Raw genomic sequence first — 16,419 nt, forward strand, 5'->3', positions numbered from 1 at the left:
GGAAGTCTTGACCTATTAATTGCTGATTAATGTAAATCTTTGAAAACTACCTGCAATCTATAACTGCAAATTTGCCAATGATAGTGGAATAAGGAGGTCAGGCTGACAGGAAGGCAGGATGACACAGCTGCCTTTTAGAGGGAGCAGAACACACCATAGGGAAAAAGCAGTATATAAAATCTGAATGTAAATAATGGTGTGGATCCTTAAATCGGCATGACTCAGTACTATTGACTCTCAGCCAGTGATAAAATGACCTGGACTCCTTTATAACACAGTAATTTATAGTACATGTAAGGGTAGTGAATATGCACACAAGGGGAGGTACCATGAAGGTTAATAAGCTCTGTAGATCATACTCATGTTTCCAAGGAGACCATCCAACTTAAAGATGTTGTTTGTAATTTTTAACATTTAAGGAAAGAACACATATTATTCCATAAGAGCGGCCATATTTATTAACAAAAGGGAAAGCTATTGACTACAAGGACATCCCAGAGTCATTAAGGACTGGGTCCAAATTTCGCTTGGCAGGCTGTTTGTGGAATTGTGTGCATCTGTGAGAAACAGGAAAATGTTTCAGCTCTGGATAGATAATAGTGAGTCTAATTGCTTCCCTGTTAATTGGATTAACTTCAGAGGGTAAAAGTAAACCAGAACCTGCCATGTAGCAACCTCACTCCTAAGGGCAACATATTTCCAATAGCACTATCAGACCTAAAGCCAAACAAAAGTGAATAGTGCATCCCCAAATAACAACAACAACAAAGAGTCAACAGGGAGGGCATCTCCTAAAAGTCAAGTTTACTGAACTTCAAATGAAGTTCCAATCATACATAGCAATTTTGTTCATTCTCTGTTTTTTTAAACAAGAAAAAAATGAAAATACATTTAGTAAACCAGTTAACCTCCACTTTCTCTTTTTATCCTGCAATGATCTTAGGAAGATGATAAAACTATTTAAGCTCTGATTTTATGGGTTAGAAGTTGAGGCTTATGGCCAGGTGTGGTGGTGCACACCAGTAATCCCTGTGCTGGGGAAGTGGAGGCAGGTGGATTTCTGTGAGTTTGAAGCCAGCCTAGTCTACAGAGTGAGTTCCAGGATAGTTGGAACTACCAAGTCTTGAAAAAACAGAAAAAAAGAAGTAGAGGCTTGAGTGTTAATGGTTCTATGTAATTACAGTGCAGTGGGGGTCTTATAAGCTACAGAAATTTCTCATTGACTAGAGCTCAGGGGTGAGTCAAGTCAAATGCAGTTGAAATGGCAGCGAGAGCCTCACTAGACTTTCATTTTTGGTTGTTAACATGGAGGAGTTTGTGAGTTTTGTGACAGTACAAGGCCATAATAGAATATTTGTGCTGACCAGGATGCATATGACAGTGCTGGAGTGAGATGCTAGGCAAGAGTCATAAACTAAGTATGAGTTCTCTTATTTCTGTGATCAAGAAACACCTAGGAGAGGAATGGTCTATGCTGGCTGGTTTTACGTCAGCTTGACACAAGCTAGAGTCGTCAGAGAAGAGGGAGCCTCAATTGTGAAAATGCCTCTATAATATTCCACTGTAAGGCATTTTCTTAATTAGTGGTCAATAGGGGAGTGCCCAGACCATGTGGGTGATGCCATCACTGGGCTGATGGCTCTTTCTAAGAAAGCAGGCTGAGCAAGCCATGAGGAGCAAGTCAATAAGCATTGCCCCTTCATGACCTCTACATCAGCTCCTGCATCCAGGTTCCTGATCTGTTTATGTTCCTGCCTTGACTTCCCTCAGTGAGCGACTGTCACCTGGAAGTGTAAACTGAAATAAATGCTTTCCTCCTCAAGTTGCCTTGTACATAGTGTTTCATCACAGCAGTAAAACCATAAATAAAGTAGGTCAATTTCTGCTTATAGCTTAAGGAGGGTTTCAGTCCATCATGGTATGGAAGGATTGGTGGCAATAGTGTGGTCACATTGTATCTGTAGCTGGCAAGCAGGAAGAAATGAACGCTGATGTTCAGCTTGCTTTCTCCTTTTTATTCAGTCCAGAATCCCAACTCAAGGTTCAGTGATACGCAAATTTAGAATGGATCTTCTCACTTCAGTTAGCCTGGTTGTCTCTCAGGTGATCCTAGATCCTATCACATGGGAAGTGTTAACCATCACAATGCATAAGGGTGGAATTAGTCATGGGGGTTTTTAGAATGGCAAGTTGCAGAAAGTCTTAGGAAAGGTATTAGGGACCAAATTGTTAGATACTGTGATTTACTGGAAGTGAGCAAGCAACATCAGGTGTGGCAGAAATAGCTGTTTTGGTTTTGGAGCTTGGAATTTGAAATTCCTGAACATTGCGGGTGTTCAGATACTTAAACAGTAGTCTAGTTGGGAAGCATAGGTGTAGGCATTAACTGGAGTGCCACCATCAGGGTGTGAGAGGAAGAGATCTTAAGGGACATCTGCTTACACACCAGGATTCTCACAGATCCCATGAATCACCTTCTATTGCCTTACTTCCATTTTTCCTTTCAATAATTTGAATACCTTGTGACCTTTGCACTTGTTTATTTATGGGACCCTGTCCCCCCTTTTCTTCATGTGTCAGACTCTTCCTCATCTCTGCGTCCTTCAGACTGACCTACTCATTCAATTAAATATAAATGTCCTTGTCTCTGTCTTAAGATCTTCTTGCTGTCAGAGGCCTGGCCATGTTCTGTTTCATTCCTTTCTTCATTTTGTGTCATTTACTGAGATGCAAGCTCAGCAAGGCAGCATCTATGCCTGCCTTGTTCATTGCTTGAATCACAGACAGACAGAAGTATTTGGCATATGGAAGACACTTCATATTTTTGAAAGGAAGAATGAAAATACTGAAAACTCTGATTTCTTCGAGGATCTTAATGCATTATGTACCAATTTTTGACTTACCCCAACTGCATTTTTGATTTGTTCTGTTCTAGATAATTCCAAGTTTGTGTGATCTCCTGAATGTCCTTGGCTTTCCATCCATTTTGCCTTCTCTATTTTTACTCCTTGAGATGTCCTTCTCTTACTCCTTATTTTCTCTTTTATAATCTCTTGACAAGGTGATGATTAAGCCTCTTAGAAAGAGACACCAGCCCAGTGATGGCATCACCCACAATGGGCTGGGCACTCCCCTATTGACCACTAATTAAGAAAATGCCTCACAGTGGAATATTATAGAGGCGCTTTCACAGTTGAGGCTCCCTCTTCTCTGATGACAAGTTGATGATTAAGCCAGTCAAGTGCATATGCTTATGATGTCCCAAAGAGGTTTACAAAGTGGAGTCCAGAACTAGATTGATAACAGGTAGTTTATTAAGAATGTACTCATGCAAGGGAGCCAGTGGCCAGGTTTACACAGAGCAGGAGTGACCCACAAGATGCCTCCTAGTCCGCTCAACCAGGAGGAAGAGAGAAAAGGGGCCCATGCACGAACCTCCCAACTACTTAAACCTTTGTTACATCACTCTGACCACGACCAAGTGGGCATGGTCAGCAGTACCTCTAAACAGGATTTCTCCCTACAATGTCCCTTCTCTCCAGCACTTACTACCACATGTAGCATAAAGCTGTTACAGGTCTGTTTCCATAGAACATTACAATGAAGCTAGAGAGTGCAACTGTCTGATTGTGTATCTTACAAAAACATAAAATAAAGTTATAATCTCCAAGGCGATAGTCTCATGGTATTGGGTTTGGAAAAAGGTGTGAGGGTGAAGCACTCATATGTGAGATTAGTGTTCTTACAAGAAGCCCCACAGAAATTATTCACCCTTTCTACCATACAAGGCTACAGTGAAAGGTGACATTGATAAAGCAGAAGGCTGGTTGCTGTTAATTCTGTTGACACTTTGATTCCAGGCTTTCTTCTTCTCCAGACTAGTGAGAATAGTCTGTTGTTTGTGAGTCACTCAGTTTATCACAGTTTGTTGTATTAGCCTGAATGGGGTAAGATACAGGAAAACTATCATTTGAGTTCACATCCTTATCTCTAGTCAAGTTGTTGGTACTCTGTAGCTATTTGTTATTTGTGGAGTGAATGAAGAGCTAGACAAACAGATGGAGGAATAATGGAAGTAAGCTAGGGCACTAAGGAACATACCAAGTTAGATCGATAGCTTGGAGTAAGTCACTTGTGTTGGGTGAGGATATATGTCTTCATCTATTTTGGGAACAAATGATGGTACCCACCCTGATCACAATAGCATTCAATGAGATGTGTCACATCCATCAGCCTTCTTCAAAGAAATGGAAGCAATGGGATTGAATTAAATATTTTTAGGAAATTGTCTCACAGCTATGATGACTTACTGAGTTCAACTGGTGTGACACTGAGGCTGAAGACTGTGAAAGAGTTATAGTTTTAAGTCTAGACTCAGCTTGATGAGGAGTCAGAATGAAGTGTGAATGTTGTGTGCTGGAGATCTCCCTCCTGGACGTGGGTCTTTGTTATTCTAAGGCTCTGACACATGTGTGGAGCCCTCTCATGCTTTGGGAGCCAATTCATTTTTTATCCCGAGCCCAATTTAATTATAAACCTAAATAAAAATGTTTGAACAAGTACGTGGGTCATATTGTCCAGCCAAGTTGACAAATAAAGCTAGCTACCACACATGTAAGACATCACATAGTTTCTTAGCTACTAGTTAGGAAATCCTAACCAGTTTCTGTGAGCTGGTTCTGTGTGTCTACTCAGAAGAGCTATGAAGATGTACTTTAGGGTCACTGGATTATGGTTTCTTGCTGGATAGAAAATGAGATTTCCCCCTCTTATTCTACCCTGAGTCTCTCTGCAGGCCAAGGAAACAAAACTAAATTATATTTTCTCCGAACAGCATGGATAAGAAAGGCTGCTCAGTGCCCACCAGTGAGGGAATGAACATACCAGAATAAAGGTAAATAAGGAACAACAACACCACTGTTCACTCATGGGTAGCTATGGCCTAACTCCATGCCTTGGTTGTTCATAGTTCCCCGAAGTAGAATAGGAATGAGCTACCACACCAGGTGTGCTCCTTTCTCAGGAGAGGTCACAGAAGCTGTGTTTTGGTCCGTACTAGCAGAATGGCTTCCTGGAAGACAGAATTTTGAAAACTCCAGCATACATTCATGGATGGCTTTCATTACGTTTCTGGAGGGTAAATCAGCACCCACAGTTTAAAAGGGCTTACTAGGAGTTGGGAAGATAGCTCAGTCAGTGAAATGATTTCCTAGAAAAATATGAAGACCCAAGTTTCATTCACAGAAAAGATGTAAAAAATCTCTGCGTCGTGGTAAGTCCTTGCAATCCTAGCCCCAGGGAGGTGGAGACAGGGAGGCCTGTGGAGCTCACTGGTAAGTCAACATAGTTTAATGGTGAGAGGTAGGTCCCAAGTCTCAAGGAGAGGCTCTGCATTAAAACATAAGGTAGAGAGTTTTAGAGGGACATCTGTGGTTGTCATTTGAAATCTACACCCAGGCAGACACCCCCATGTGCATCTGATCTCCCTCTCTTTTTTTTGAATATCACTTTATTTTGTTTTATTAGAAACAAGCTTCTTTTACATGTCAATCCCAGTTCCCTCCCCTCCTCTTCTGCTCTCCATCCCCCATCCCAACCCCTTTCTGCTCCCAAGAGAGGGTGATGCCTTCCATGGAGGATCTTCAAAGTCTGTCACATTATTTGGAACAGGGCCTAGGCCCTCCCCCGTGTGTCTAGTCTGTGAGAGTATCCTTCTATATGGAGAGGGCTCCCAAAGTCCGTTCGTGTATTAGGGATAAATCCTGGTCCACTACCAGAGGTGCCATAGATTGCCCAGACCTCCAAACTGACCTCCTCGCTCAGGAGGTCTGGAACAGTCCTATGCTGGATTCCTAGCTATCAGTCTGGGGTTCATGAGCAACCCCTTGTTCAGGTCGGCTGTCCCTGTGGATTTCTACAGTCTGGTCCTGACCTCTTTGCTCATCACTCCTCCCTCCCTAGTTGGAGAGATGGCTCAGTGGTTTAGAGCCCTGGCTGCTCTTCCAGAGGTCCTGGGTTCAACTCCCAGCAACCAAATGGTGGTTCACAACCATCTGTCATGAGGTCTGGTACCCTCTTCTGGACTGCAGGCAACTATGCAGACAGAATACTGTACATGTAATAAAAATAAGTAAATAAATTTAAAAAAAAATAAAAAGAAGTGTAACCTTGTTGGAGGAAGTGTGTCACTAAAGGTGGACTTTGAGGTTTCCCAAAAACTTTGAGGTTTTCCTGGCCGTGTCCCATTTGCTCTCTCCGCTTATGGCTTATCATTAGAGGTGTGAGATCTCTGCTGTTCCTTCTTTCTTGTCTGCCTGCTGCCCTGATTCTTGGCTGTGATGGCCATGGACTCTTATCTCTCTGGAACTGATCTCCCTCTCTTACATTCAGGTTCATCAATCACATTTCAAGGCATCTTTGTAGCTCTATAATTTTTCCCCAGATATCTTGATCTCTTATCTAAGTACTACCAAGTCCCAAACTTCATAAAGGACTGCAGTCTCCTAAATCTTCGATTCTGCACAACTTTATGAAGAATAATATTGAGTGACACATACTTCCCATGGTGTGGACCATGTCTTCAGGTTGGAAGGTCATTTCTCAGGTGTCTTTATCTTGATGGTTCAAGAGGCCTGGCCACCTCTATGTGAAAAATGCATTTTTGGCTGGGTAGAGTTGCATTGAGTAAGGAGGGGGTAAGAGGGACAGGAAATGAGGCATTTGAAAATAATACTGCCATTGTCTTCAGTAGATTTGAACTGACATACATCCAGTATTTGGATGGAATTTTCTGTGGAACCAATCCCAAACTACCTCATGTCAAAATATAAATATCTGACAGAAAGGTGCATTTAGAAAAATGAAACAGAAAACTACACTGAAAATCATAAAATTTTATTTGTGATTATTTGATCATACAGATTTTGTCAAAGTGCACTCCTAGCTCTTGCATTTATCACTGAAATATGCCACAGATTGTCATTTTAAGATTTACTTCCTATAGACTCATATTAAAATGTGCCACATGGAAGGAATAAATGAATGTATTTGATGCTATTTACTGATTATGAAAATAGAGAAATCCAAAATTATTTATCAATATCAGAAAATACATATTTCTATATTATTAATTTTAAAATCACATATGAGTCAAAATAAAGAGTAGACAGACAGGTTCTTCTCATTATGTATAAGCTACAGATAAGGTGGTTTTCATTGTCGAATATGGAGCCTGTGGCTCAGAGCTGTGTAATCAGAGCCTTGTTTTAACATACGTTGCTCTCCTAATGACGGTGACTGTAAAAAGCAGACAGAACAGTTCATGCACAGTGAAGTGTGGCATTAACCACACATTCATCCTAATATCTCATTTCATCAGGAACACAGCTTCAATATTCAAATAAAAATGACGTGTGGTCCATCCCTGAGTAGTCTGGACACCTGTTTCAGGCATGAGTGCTGAACTGAATTTTAGTCAGGAAATAGTCTCTCTGTTAGTGTCCAGCACCAAAGAGTGAGCTACTTCACAAAAGGGACCAGAAGAAAATTCTAGAAAACACCCTTTCAGGTTTTGTTCCCCTTGTCATAGTAAATAATGACTTGACGTTTTTCGATCGTTCTTAATGGAGCTAATTACACGTCCTTAGAAATGGTGTTAAAATTACAGGTAATTTTTAATTACAAAGTGTTACCTTGGCAACGGTTTCCTGTATATGTAACTGTACTTTGTTCCAAAATAGTTCATTTCACTTACAATTAGGAATCAAAGAATGAGCATGGCATAGGGCAATTTAGAAATTGTCACACTAATTGCCATGAAAAAGTTAATTTTTCACAGTAGACAACTGACGGAGCACATCCAATTAACTGGTATGCAGTTACTCACCAGCTACCTCAGAAAAGAATTATTCCATTTTATGACCATTAATTGGTCACTGGCATTAGACATTGCTTTCCAATTTAGACATTTATTTAGTAATTATATGTGTAAATCTATAAAATTTGGAAAAGAACTGACCACAATGATTCCTTACCGCTGTGTTTAAAGATCAGCCTATGTCGGTCACATCAAAGTTCACAGCAACTATCTTACAAATCACCTTAACACACTGGCTTCACAGCTAAGGGTAAGCCTCTCTTTGGTTCATAAGGTGTTGTCCTGGAAACCATCCTGATACAGTCGATAATAGGACAGACGCTGAGGCAGAGAGTGCAGCCTGTGCAGGTGTCGGTAACAGTAGGCAGGTGAGTTTCTGGATCAAACTGTATAGCCTGCAAACAGAAATCATGAGAGTTGAGCCCCTGCCCACCAGTGACAAGAATGCTCCCATTTCAACATCTGCATCTCTGTCCACAGCAATGGAGATGACTGCACCAAGCACCGAGGTAGTAAAATGATAGGAATAGCTGAACTGACAGTAGAAACAGAGATAAAAATGAAACTCCCTTAAATTAGAAATGCAGTGTTTACAGTTCATTAGAAGGTTTTCTTTTCATGGGGGAAGAAACATTTTGAAACACAGCCCTTCTGCTTTCAAGTCAATGTAGCACACAGTCTTGCCAATCTGACCAGGCTGGGGCATCTTGTGCCTGCTGGTGCTGGATGAGTTCATACATCATAGACCCATCTACTCCTCACACTTCTTGTTCTTGTGTGTGTGTGTGTGTGTGTGTGTGTGTGTGTGTGTGTGTGTGTGTGTGTGTGTGTGTGTGTGTGTATGCACGTGCTGGTGACAGAGGCATGGAGGCATGTGTGTAGGTGCATGTAGAAGTCAGAGGACAACCTCACTTGTAATTCTCAGGAATGCCATCTGTCGGGTCTCTCATTGGCCTGGAGCTCACTGATTAAGCTAGGTTGTCTGGTCAGTGAATCCTAGTGATCCTCTGTCTCTGCTTCCTCAGCATTGGGATTCCAAGACTGGGTCATTTTGCTGGGCACATGTGGGTCAGTGGGACTGAACTCAGGTCCTTGTGATTGTAAGGCAAGTGCTTTACAGATGGAGCCACCCTCCTAGGCCACACTCCTTGTTCTTCGCCTTGGAGAAGTGATGATGTTAGGGGAGGCAGTGAATGCATTTCAAATAATGCATGCAAAATTTAAAAGAAGACAGTAGAAAAAATTGGCTCCACAGTCAGCTCTGAGATTCAACCATTTCCAACTTGATTTTAAGCATTATCCCACCACTATAGGACAGGAGAACCCTTGTCCCGCTCTGGCCCTGATATCTCCCAGATGTGAGAACCTGGACCAGCCCTCTAACTCTGACTCAGCTCATGATTTCTCCCTCCCTCTGTGCCTCCCCCATCCCCTTTAACTCTCTTCCTATTGTCTTTCCTTCCTTCCCTCCCACTTGTATTTTCCCCTCACAGAGTTATATAGGAGAATAAAAGAATAAATTTACTGAATGTGAAGTGAGGAATGAGATGGTTTACGTTATCCTAGTAACTTGCCCATTATAGGCATCAAAACAATGGAGACACTATGGCAGTCCTCGGGCAGGTTTGGACTTTTAGGAAGGACTTCCATGCAGCTGTGGGAGAGGGCAGTGGATGAGCGGAAGGGGACCTCCTGGTAGCCATGCTGCTGACTTAATTGCAGAAGTCTTTTGGAATGACAAGGTAGGGCTTGTGGAGAAATAACAAGGGGCAGGAGGAGCCCTACTCCTCTCACCTCCTGAGGCTGGCCCTAGGAATCTTTTGTGTAAACATAATTTCATGATTATTATTGCCTTTCATGTCTTATTATTGTGTTAGAATCTAATTTATATGTACAGTGCACAAGCTGGTAGGTGAAGTTGTAAGTTAAAATCAAAGAGAAATGGATAAGATGTCTTCTGTCCACCACAGAGGAGAGGAATCTTTAATCTCCCTTTTCTGTCTCGTGGCAGGCTCTCAGCCAAGGCATGGAAAGCATCCATGGTCACTTCCAATGGCAGATAAACAACAACAACAAAAATATCTTGCTGTCTCTGTCATTTCCAGCTATGAATAAATTTCTAAAGACCAACTGCTCCAGGTACGCGGTGGGAGAGTATTTCTTTTCATTTTTAAAATTACTGTGGTAAAAACCCAATCAATACTGAATGAAGGAGAATCGTCTGTAGGCTGAAGGAATCAAGTTTTTTGGGGGGATTGGTAATAAATGACAGTTCTCCTCTCTGCAGTTACTACCAGACCATAACCTTCCCTAATGTACACTATTTTGCAAGAATTTCTGTTTTCACTCAAGCTTCCCTCTCCAGCTTCATGGGTGATGAAACATTATTAAAATAATACTGTGCACTGAAACTTGGATATACTGGTTATTTTTCTCATTGTTGGAACTAAAACCTGACAAGAAGCAACTCAATAGATGCACGGATGGAGGACTTATTTTAGCTCCCTGTTCAGAAGATGGAGCCTATCATGGTGAGGAAGGCATCACTGCAGCTTGCAGCCATGGTAGGGGAACTTGCTCATAAGTGGCTGGATCAGAAAGCAAACAAAAATGCCGACCGTGCTTAGCTCTTCTCCCATTTCTATTCAATAGGAAACCAACACAGTGGATGGTGCCTCTAACAATAAGGGGTGCATCTTGGTCAGAGAAATGGCACAGCAGTTAAGAGTTCTTGCTGAGTTTACAGAAGACCCAAGTTTGACTCATAATACCAAAGTTGGAAGGTCACAACCACTCCAGGTCCAACAGATCTGAAGGGGGGAATGCCCACATACAGTATAGGTTTCTACTGACCCCTACACAGAAAATAAAAGGAAAAAAAAACACACACACACCAGTTCATTACAAGGAATAAAGGGAGACCTGTGGTGAGGGGACATATTTGGCTTACCTGGTTTGAATTGTACATTTAGCAACAGTAGACAGTTGCTGCCCCTAAAGAAGAGCCATGCCTTGCTGCAGCATCTTAATTCTAGCAGTGTTCCTACCTGGTAGCCAGAGTCATTACAGGTCATGTAACATTTGCCGCAATTGATGCACATTTCCTCATTGATCAGGGCCACAACTTGCTCTACACCGCTCAGCTCACCAAATGTTCCCAGGTATTGCAGCGCTTTTCCAATTACATCCTAGAAAATGGGCAGTGAATTACTCACAGTGCTCAACTTCAAACAATTCCTTAGTAACTAATATCTGCCCACATTTCCCCATTTTGAGCTCACATTGCATTCTGTTTAGTGATGGAGCTTGGAGTATCACAGTTCTCACAGAGGCACTTTCTGTGACAGTTAGCTAACTTGATTTTGAGAGATGGGCAGTGTGCACACTCAGCTTGGAAATAAAAGGGCACTGACTATGGCGATGGGTCAGTGGTTAAAGTGCTTGCCCTTCCAAAATGACAGAGTTTGGATCCCCAACATTCACATAAGACCCATGTAAGATAAAGCAGAAGGCTATTGCGGGAGCTAACCTAATATCTGTCTTGGAATTCCACAGGAGTACACACACACACATGTACCTACACATACCACATATGCACCTGTACACAGAACATGCAAACCCACACACATGCACATTCAACATGGGGGGGTACAGTTATAAGACTTCAACAGATGAATTAAATTGCTTTTCTGCTGGGCACTCTATAATAGCACTCTATATAGAGAGACTAAAATAATTCTTTTAGGTGTTTGTAACATATATCCTAGAGTTAGAAGGATCAAAAAAATAATGTCAATGGACAAAAAGATGCCACATTTACACTAAATATTCATTTCACTGGGGATAAGGGAAATGAAAACTCGAGTACATCCCATTTTTATTGTTGATTTTTGAGTCTTGATTTTCATTTGGAAGATGTTCTGATAGCTCACTCACTTGTCATGTCTTGAAGAATATATTTCCTTATTGAAGAATTCTAATTTATGCTAATTAATTAGGTTGATCTAGGTTGAATTAGATGCTTTTTCACTCTTAAAGACTAGCAATTGCTCCATTCACTGCTGAAGATCTTTCAGGCAGTTACACATGGCTTTGTTTCTTATAGTAATTGAGTTTATGCTTAATATGGGAAACACAGAGGGTGTTTCATCAACACTAGGAAGCACTTTGTTTCAGAAAACAAAACAGAGAAATGTAACAGTGCTTGCCAAATTAGTGTGCTGTCAAGATTATCTGCTCTGGTTTTTAACCTTTAGAAGGAGAATGGATGGTTCATTTGAATTCAAGTTCTATGTTCAAAGAAACCATCTCTTGCTTGAAATCCTTGTTCCACATTCTCTTGAGGTTTTATTTTCTGCACTCCTTCTGACCTGGTGTGATGGCCAGTCTTGATTGTCAACTTGATGTGCTTAAGAAGAACCTCTCACTTGTAGAATTGTCTGTGTCAGATTGGTCTGTGGCAATTTCTGGCAGCCATTTTCCTTAATTGCTAATTGATATTGGTGGAGCCAGCCCACTGTGGGAGAGGAGCACAGGCAGGATGGCATGGGCTATATAATAAAGTTGGCTGATGAAGCTATGGTGAGCAAGCCAGTAAGCTCGGGATACTTCCCCAGTTTCTGCTTCAGCTCCTGTCTCCAAGTTCCTGCCTTGAGCTCCTGCTTAGGCTTCCCTTCATTGAAATAAGCACTTTCCTCTCCCAAGTTGCTTTTGGTCAGTATTTTATCAGAACAACAAAAACAAAATTAAAGTAGAATGCTCAGGATACTTGGCTATACTGCATTAACTTTATTTTATTTTATTTTATTTCCTATTTGAGCACTATGTTGTTACTATAAGCTTCCAAATGGAGACAATGTTCACATTATCCTTACACTTCGTTTGTATACTCTCAAGCCCTAGGAGCATAGAAAACTTGAGTGCCACCTTGTCTACTTTCTTTACAGTGTGCTGAAGCCAAAGATGTCGGTACATTGCAGTGTGTTGGCAGGTGGCCCTTGACGTCCACGCCTTTCTGTACCTCCCTCACAAGCTCAACTGTGTGAGAAGCATTATCCCTAGAACCTAGAAGGGTAAATTCCTCATCCACTCCACTCATAAGGACACAGGACAGTAGTGCCCTTCAGCTTTCCTTGGCATGGCGAATACTGTTAGGATTTTTTTTTAATGAAGAAGGCTTAGACTTTTACTCGTCTTTCTCTCTTCTCTAATGTCATCTTTTGCATTTTCCGAGGGATTTTTTGAATCCCCTGCTGTGTCCACAACATGACTCATTAATTCCCAAACATTTTCCAAACCTGTGTCTCTCAAAGAGAGCTCAGGTGTCTCTACTTCATGAGGGTTTCCTCAATCCTGTCTCCTTTCCTAAACAAATGTTAAGATGTGGTCTTTCTCCTTTCTCTCCCTCCCTCCCACGCCCTCCTTTTCCCTCTCTTCTTCCTATCCCCTTTCTACCTCAGCACGTTGTCTTCTTTCTCTCTTCCTTTGTCATGATCTAGTATATTTTATCCCTTTTTGTAGAATTGACAATAAAGGAATTTTTGAATTCTACTACACTTCAGGCTAGTGCCTTAATTTAAAATCATTTTCTTATTTAAACTTCATACATTTTAGGGATGATGAGGTGACTGTGATTTAAGATATAAAATCAAGTAGATGATGAAATAGAGGTTCAGATTACTGCTGCTAGACTTCAAATGCCTTGATCATATTCACTCTGCTATACAGGCTCACTTGCTATTCTCGAGCAAATCCCACCTCACATTGCAAATAGGATTTTAAATCTAGGTTCCTATGTTTTTTTAAACATAGCTTTATTCATATTTGAATCAAGTATGGTATATCTTGTTCCTACAGCATAACGAATGCTCAAATATTTGTTAAATAAATATGTCTTTTGAATATCTATGCCTACACTCATAACAGCAACTACTTAGTAATAAAAGTTCTAGTGGATATTTTTATTAATTTGGCCATTGCACATGCAAAAGATAATCAAGAAAATTCAAGCAGATTCATATTTTCCAATATTTTAAGATAGTAATGCATGAGCTTTCTATCTGGCTGTGAAAGACTATTTATGTGCAATAGAAACTAACTTTTTAAATGCAAATAAATCACTCAAAACATCGCTTGTGTGGAATCCAATCATTATGGGAAAAATCACTAGTTAAATACTCAACTGATGACTAGTCAGGAAAATCCCTAGATTTTTCCAGAAGAAATATACATGTCCAAGAAATTTTATTATAAGGAGCAAATTTACCTTTGTGCATATTAAATATGCCCATTGCTCTGTTTGAGATTTGCAGCTGTCATTTCAAACACCATCATTTACAAAACCAGATAGAGTAAGTTCATTGGAGTCTTTACAAGTTAACACAGGGGGTTAAAATTCATAGTTCTTTAAATATACCATCTTCATTTTTAATCCAGAAGAGGATAAAAGAGCAGTATCTGAAATCAGTTTGGGACTATCAAAGAAACAATAAAAAATGATCATTCTTTGTGGCTAAAAGTGTAGATATTTGTTGAAAACCCATCCTCTTCAGCTATACCATAGGCTGGTGGATATGTGTTGGTATGTCCTGGAATTTGTAGTTTGCAGAAAGATGTGGATCACTAGACAGGTACCTATGTTTCAATTAGTTGCTTATAGAAACACTTCTGCAGAGGTTGGGAGACCTACATTTATTATTCCAGACAGAGTGTGCACATACAAAGTTTGAGCCATCTATGTACCCATTCCTGCTTACTAGAAATGCTTATGCATGGAGACACTGGATCCCTTAGATCATACTTCACACATTGTGATTGACTTGGACATATATATATATATATATATATTATATATATATATATATATATATATATATGGGGTTTGTGTGTGTGTATGTGTGTGTGTGTGTGTGTGTGTGTGTGTGTGTGTGAGTGTGCGTATGCATGTGCATGAGCTGTGTGTGTGTAGAATGAAAGTCGACATCAGATGTCTTTCTCAATCACTCCCAATCCTATGTACTGAGGCAGGGTTTCCCGCTGATTTCAGTTAGTATGGCTAGGTGACTCATCCCAGGGATTTCCTGTCCCTGTTTCCCATGTCCTAGATGTGCACCTGGCTTTTCAGTGAGTTCTGGGGGAGCCAAACTTTGGTTCTCCTGCCCATGTGGCAGATGCTTTACTCACTGAGCCACCTCCTCAGGTGGGCATATTTGATTTTAACATCACTTCTCAGAATTAGCCACAATGGCCCATGGTATTCTGGAATCATGTCCATTTAGGATTTGATTTAGGATAATCAAAGTTGTTTTTATTTTCTTCCTAAGACAGAGTTTCTTTGTGCAGCTCTGGTTGTCCTGCAACAAGCTGTATAGACCAGGCTGGCCTCAAACTCGGAGGCCTGTTCCTGCCTCCCAAGTGCTGGGATTAAAGGTGTGAGCTACCACTGCCGGGCTCAAAAATGATGTCGCAAGAAAGGTCAGTCACTGTTTCCTTTTGGTATACATTTTAAGGCCAAAGCATATTGACCTAGAGTGACTTGTCTGATGTTTTGACTCTTTCTTCTTTATGAACAATATAAATTTAACAGTTTTGACCTTCTTTTAAGGCTGATTGAAGTACCTCCCGATTGTGATTGTTATCTGGCGCATTAACCGCTCTTCTAGCTTTGGGTCTTCTCATTTCATTAGCATATTTCCTACAATTCCTGTAAATATGTGCCCTTCAAAGGCCAGGACCAAGGACAGCATGCTGTGGGCAATCACTGTGACTTCTAACCTGAAGGATCGGTGATTTAAATGATTTGGGTATAGCTGTTTAATTACTTTCCTATGTCCTTATCTGCACCATTACCAACGCCTCAGGTTCTTATCTTGTCACCCCTTGCCTTATAAACCTATCAGGAGAGGAAATGAGATCATTTGGTTTGCTCTTGCTGAATTTATGCTGATTCTTAATAACTTTGTCTTCATAAATGCTCCTGAGTCAAAAGTTTAGTAATCTTTGTACAGTATCCCTTGGACTGACTCTCAGCCTTTCTGGTTTGTTTCTATTTTTTTCTTTACTACGGTAAGACCATCTGCTCCCCATATCTCTTCTATTCCTTCATCATCTCCTGCTTCCCTCCTTTGTTCTCTCCTCCCCTTCCTTCCCACGGGTCTCTTTTGGTTATTTTGAAATAAGGATTCAGGCTCTAAACTATACCATCTTGTAACTTACTATGTAGCTCAGGCTGTCCTTGGTGCTGCTTCAATCCCCCTACCCCAGTCTCCTGAGTGCTGGGCTTATAGGCATGAGACACCATTTGCAACTTGCCTTTTCTATATTAAAATAACCCAGAGCAATATTTATTTTTCATCAGTTGGTACAGAATTCTGAAACACAAGTGCTCTTAAAGCATGAGAGTCAATTTCTTGCTATCATGCATAGCTCGAAGAGCTAAGTGGCCAGCAGCGGGCACTGAGAAGGGGTGGTGTTGTATTGGAACTCAGCTGACTCTAGCAAGTCAGGAGAGACCTGCACAAACTGAGATGGGGATGACAAAGACA

The 16,419-nt window shown here is 40.9% G+C and overlaps 1 protein-coding gene across 1 annotated transcript in view; it reads right to left on the reverse strand.

Annotated features, from left to right (window-relative positions):
- Positions 1 to 6,873: 6,873 nt before the first annotated feature.
- Dpyd (dihydropyrimidine dehydrogenase) overlaps positions 6,874 to 16,419 on the reverse strand; it is an 830,055-nt gene continuing 820,509 nt past the window's right edge. Inside the window, exons 22-23 of the mRNA XM_027395605.1 lie at positions 10,924 to 11,064; positions 6,874 to 8,271 (exon numbers count right to left, since the gene is read on the reverse strand). Of these exons, the coding sequence (XP_027251406.1) occupies positions 8,101 to 8,271; positions 10,924 to 11,064 (312 nt within the window). The 3' untranslated portion in view covers positions 6,874 to 8,100. The remainder of the gene's footprint in view (positions 8,272 to 10,923; positions 11,065 to 16,419) is intronic.

The sequence above is a fragment of the Cricetulus griseus genome (assembly GCF_003668045.3).
Source record: "Cricetulus griseus strain 17A/GY chromosome 1 unlocalized genomic scaffold, alternate assembly CriGri-PICRH-1.0 chr1_0, whole genome shotgun sequence".
NCBI classification, from domain to species: Eukaryota; Metazoa; Chordata; class Mammalia; order Rodentia; family Cricetidae; genus Cricetulus; species Cricetulus griseus.